Source organism: Monopterus albus, unplaced genomic scaffold (assembly GCF_001952655.1).
Source record: "Monopterus albus unplaced genomic scaffold, M_albus_1.0 scaffold577.1, whole genome shotgun sequence".
Classification (NCBI taxonomy): Eukaryota; Metazoa; Chordata; class Actinopteri; order Synbranchiformes; family Synbranchidae; genus Monopterus; species Monopterus albus.
In genome coordinates this window covers 19,956-24,906 of record NW_018128457.1, presented here as the reverse complement: position 1 = coordinate 24,906, position 4,951 = coordinate 19,956, and the positions used below count along the sequence as shown (strand labels likewise).

At 41.1% G+C, this 4,951-nt stretch overlaps 1 protein-coding gene across 1 annotated transcript in view; it reads left to right on the top strand.

Moving 5' to 3' along the window:
- Positions 1-4,343, top strand: part of cfap57 (cilia and flagella associated protein 57) — a 17,393-nt gene extending 13,050 nt beyond the window's left edge. The window contains exons 16-22 of the mRNA XM_020588632.1: positions 560-733; positions 868-1,026; positions 2,079-2,222; positions 2,355-2,471; positions 2,957-3,091; positions 3,210-3,353; positions 3,579-4,343. Of these exons, the coding sequence (XP_020444288.1) occupies positions 560-733; positions 868-1,026; positions 2,079-2,222; positions 2,355-2,471; positions 2,957-3,091; positions 3,210-3,353; positions 3,579-3,752 (1,047 nt within the window). The 3' untranslated portion in view covers positions 3,753-4,343. The remainder of the gene's footprint in view (positions 1-559; positions 734-867; positions 1,027-2,078; positions 2,223-2,354; positions 2,472-2,956; positions 3,092-3,209; positions 3,354-3,578) is intronic.
- The last annotated feature ends 608 nt before the right edge of the window (positions 4,344-4,951 follow it).

Here is a 4,951-nt window from a genome sequence, read left to right as displayed (position 1 = left end):
GGACGGATGGATAGATGGACCAATAGAACAGCACGAGAGGACCGGACCAGCCTACAAGGGCACATTTGAAATTGTATAAAAACAACTGAATGGAGGAGGACAGCGTTCCTTCTCATCCTGAAGACAGGTTGAATGGTTTTGCTGTTGAGGTCAGGCCTTCAGATAGAGATGGAACCCAGAGCTCTGTAAATTGCTTTATTCGATGGTCTGTTTAGTTATGATAATAAATGTTTGAAAATTGATATTTGATTCCGATTATTCTTCATGAAAGAACATGCTGCAACACAAACTGGGAGTCATCAGAACTTTAAATCACAGGGCAGAGGAAGTGCCTACAACTGCAGAAGGGGCCAAGAAGGAAAAGTTACACATCCAGAACTCCCTTAAGGCTTGTGGATACCCTAAGTGGGCCTTCACCAAAGCAAGGAAGAGGCCCAACACCAACAGGGAGAAACCAGAAACAAGAGGGGATAACACTGTCATCCCTTATGTGGCTGGTTTATCAGAGAAGTTGAAAAGGATATTTTGCAACCACAATATTCCTTTTATTTTTATGCAGTGTCAGGATGATGCACAGCAGCAGATCCGTGAGTTTAAGGAGATTGTAAAGCAGGTAGAGGAGGATGAGGAGAAGATGATCCATGACATCCAGATCAAGTATGAGAAGAAACTACACACAGAAAAAGAGACCAACACAAATCTCAAGGGAGAAACTGGTATCATGACACAAAAGGTGACCGTTGTTTTTTTTAATCAGCAGTTTGGCTTTTTTCTGAATAAGTTGTTCCCAGTCCCTGATTCTGACTGCATCTGCAGAATGAAAAACTATCCTCCTGTTCTCTTTCCTCATCTTTCTGTCTCCTTCAGCTCTACAGTCTGCAGAGGCAGATTAATGACAAGAGCACAGATATAAACAACCTGGAGAAGGAGCGGCAGGGGCAGCTGGGCTTGATCCGCTCCCTGGAGAGCGACATTGAGGACCTGAAGAGGCAGATTGCTGGGCATGAAAAGACCAGCCAAGACAAGGTGGCTGAGATCAGGTTTTCACCAGGTTCCACTACACCGACAACCACATTCAATTAGATTAGCAAAGATTTGTTTGTGTGTGTGTGTGTGTGTGAGTTACAGCCATGTGCTTTTGCTTTTCTCCTATGTGTAACATTTGTGTTTTAAAAATGTTTTTCAGATTATGACTGAGTCTTGAAGTGTGTAGGTTTGGTTCAACTATCTACACTGAGATGTTTTTCTTACTTGTCATAAAATGACATACAGTACAGTATCTCCTTGCTGGATGTGCTGTACAGTATACTCAGTTTCCATTCATTCATTCTTATATAGCATGCAGTAGCTAAAAACTGATATTTGTTTTCTGTAAGTTTAATGTAGCAAAACAACAAAATAAGATTAAGTAAGGTATATGTCAGACAGACTGTTGGCCTGTGATTGTTGGAATTAGTTGTTGTTTAGTTTTGGTCCTGGAGATGCTCTCCTATTTTATTCAAAGGTAATTTAATGTTGCATTTCCATAAAGTCAGAGCACTCGCAGATTTTAAAAAAGACTCAAAGCAGCTGGGGCTGATATTCTCTGACTTCCTCTCATCAGTATGAGTCTAGAACCCCTGGATACTACACTGCACACAATGCAACCAAAACTTGCCTGTCTTTCAAACTCCATGCCCCCAGTTTGTAAGAGACTTGCCATTGAAAATGTCTAGTCACCAACACCAGGTCAAGTTAATCATCAGTGTTGTGGCTCTTCCGGGGCCACACAGGACATGCCACAGCTGTTTTACAGTTGTAATAGGAAACCTGAACTTGATGTGGAAAATCAGTGGAGTGCACCTTTAAAGCTGTGTTAAACAAGAAGAGGTAAACAGCAGAGACCACTATGTTCAGTATTGTGAGAATGTTCTTCAACATACATCAAATATGTGTTCTTGAAACTCCAGCAATGACCTGTTCTCAGCTTAAAGATTCCATCCTGCAGTGGAGTTAAGATTTGTGAGGATAATAAAGTCTACTCTGACTAAACACACCCTCTTCCACTAAACTCCCTCCACACATTCATGTTCATGCAGGATAACACCATTGCCAGCTTGAAGAAGAAGAACCAGGAACTGGAGAAGTTGAAGTTTGTTCTTGATTTCCATTTAAATGAGTTGAAGAAGCAGATTGAGCCTCAACAAGATGACATCAGTGAGAAGAAGGCCAGGATCCATCAGGTGTGCCCCAGCACTTTAGAGACATTTCAGGTTTCATTAATATTGCAAAAATAAAGTTTATGTGATGCTCATATGATGGATAACCATTCTTTGTGGTGTGAGCAGTGATGTGCTGTTTGTGCTCTGTGACAGCTGGAGGAGGAGCTGGTGCAGATTGACAAGAGCAACACTCAGCTGAAGCTCATTATCTCTGAGCTGAGGCTCAAACTGAGGACCAGAGATAAAGAGATGCACAAGGAGATGCAAAAAGTCAGCACATACCTAACTCTGCTATAATTCAGCAGCCACATATAATCACTATATGCTACCTTTTAAGTTCTAATAACTTTTGAGCCATTAACTTATTTGAAATTGTCAGATGTTGACTAGACTGTTGTTCTGCCTCCTCTCATAGAGATGAAAGGCAGCTGTGTGGCAGATGTTCACTCTAAACTAAACCGCTGTTGAAGTTCAATATTTACACTAAAACAGTTTTTTTAGTTCTGTCTCATCACATCTTTATCAAAATGTAATTATCTAACTGAACATTTGTTAAAAAAAAAAACATACTCAACACCTGTATCACTTTGCCTATGTTTACAATAAAGAATTTGTAAGCTCAAGCTTTACACTAGAATTCATTCATGCACAAATAGGGGCTATGGATTTTGTTTTGATATGTGCATGGGCATGTCAGTATTGTTTTAAGATACAGTTTAAAAAATAGAAACATTTCACATCTTTTCTTTGGCCAGGCGAAAGATCTGGAGACATATCTTCAGCGGCTCAAGTCAGACCTTCATAGCTGTGCTGGCTTCATCCAGGATCCAAGGAAGCTGAAGGACAGCGTGCAGATGATGTATGCCCGCTACGTACCGCAGACCAAAGAGGTGAGTGCTTCACACAGTAGCTGCCTTTAGACCTGGGCAGGGGGAATTCTTCTAGTCTTATACCCACTGTAAAAAGCACAGGAATGATCGGAGCCAATGTATGTGTGATGTTTTCAAGGTGGAGAAAAGCAGTGTAGACGAAGATATTCAGAGGGTGTTCTGTCGCCAGCGTGATCACCTGGAGAGGACTGTTAATAGTCTCAAGATGAAGCTGGCCAAGTCAGCTGAGGAACATGAGAAAGTCTATGTCAGAATCATGAAGGTAAATAACACAGATTGGAAATCTGCAGAACTTTTTCACTGCAGTTCATTCAAGATTCAGGTCTCGGTTTTCTAAAAACACTGAAAAAAACTCCAAGCTGACTGCATATAGTTTCTAGACTCTCTACAGCATGGCAAAACTAAAGCAGTGTTATTTTTGTGGTGAAGGTCTGAGCAAAGCCTTGCTGAAGGAATGGCATTTTAACCACGACTGTCATCTTTGTAGGAGAATGTGACCCTGATTACTGAAATCAATGAACTGCGTAAGGAGCTGTTTGCACTGAAGACTCAGATTAAAGATTACAAAGCTCAGCTGGCCACATTCAAGAAGTCCAACAAGTCACGTCCCAGCTCAGAGCCAAGTTCCACACAGAAGGCCAAACATGAAGACGTCAGTTAACATCCTCCATCAGCCACTCCACAGGCGGAAATGCCGAGGATTTCTAATCTATCATGATGAACAGCAGCATTTTTAATTATACAAAACATTTGAATTTTAGACCATCTTATAGATGCAAACTTGTTTTTTTATTTAGAAGGATCCTAATTTGTCTAAAATGTCACTCTGGAATTATTTCAAAGGTTTTACTAAAAATAAAAAGTCATGTCAATTTGAAGACAAGCTGGTTTTTCAAAAGCTGACTTTTTAAGATATTGTATTTTTCCTTGATGTTTAAGTATTAACAGCGAAGACCTGACACAAGCTCCTTCTGGCTTGATCTGGCTGTTCCCGTGTCCACTGTGCACAACATTGTCAAGAGGTTTACAGCCCATTGGAGCTGTAGCCAATCTCCCTGGATGTGGACAAAAGAGAAAAACAGATGACACATCGTAACGAAGGATTGTTTAGTGGATAAAGAGCCTCGATCAACATCGAAACAAATTCCAGCTGACCTGCAGGACCAGGGTGCATCAGTGTCCATTTGCACTATCTGTCACCATCTGAATGACAAGAGACGCTATGGTAGGAGACCCAGGGGGACCCACTGCTGACACACAGACATACACCAGAAATGGTTTCAGACAATGTGCTGGAGAGTTCTGAAGTGGCCAGCAATGACTCCAGATCTAAATCCCATAGAGCAGCTGTGGAGAGATCTCAAACAGCAGCTGGAAGAAGGAACCCTTCAAATTTGAGACCTGGAGCAGTTGGCAGAAGAAGAGTGGTCCCAAGTTCCAGTAGAAAGGTGGAAGAAACTCACTGATGATTACAGAAAGTGATTGATTTCAGTTATTTTGTCCAAAGGGTGGGCTACCAAATATTAAGTTGAGGGTGTCAATAATTCTTCCAGTCCATTTTTGGAGTTCTGTGTGGAATGGATCAGATTCATCTTTTTTCTTGTACCAGTGCAAACAAAAGAAACATGAGAATACCAAATAATTTGTGATTGCAGCAGTTTTCTGGGAGAAGTGGTGAGTTATCTGACAGAGATGCGGGGGAGCTCATATTCTTGGCCATGATTGTATATACATATTATGTAGATATATTGCACTACTACTACTTTCGGCCTTTCCCATTAGGGGTCACTACAGCGAAGCAACTGTTCATATGTATGCATTAGGCATGCATTTTATGCCGGATGCCAGCATATATATATA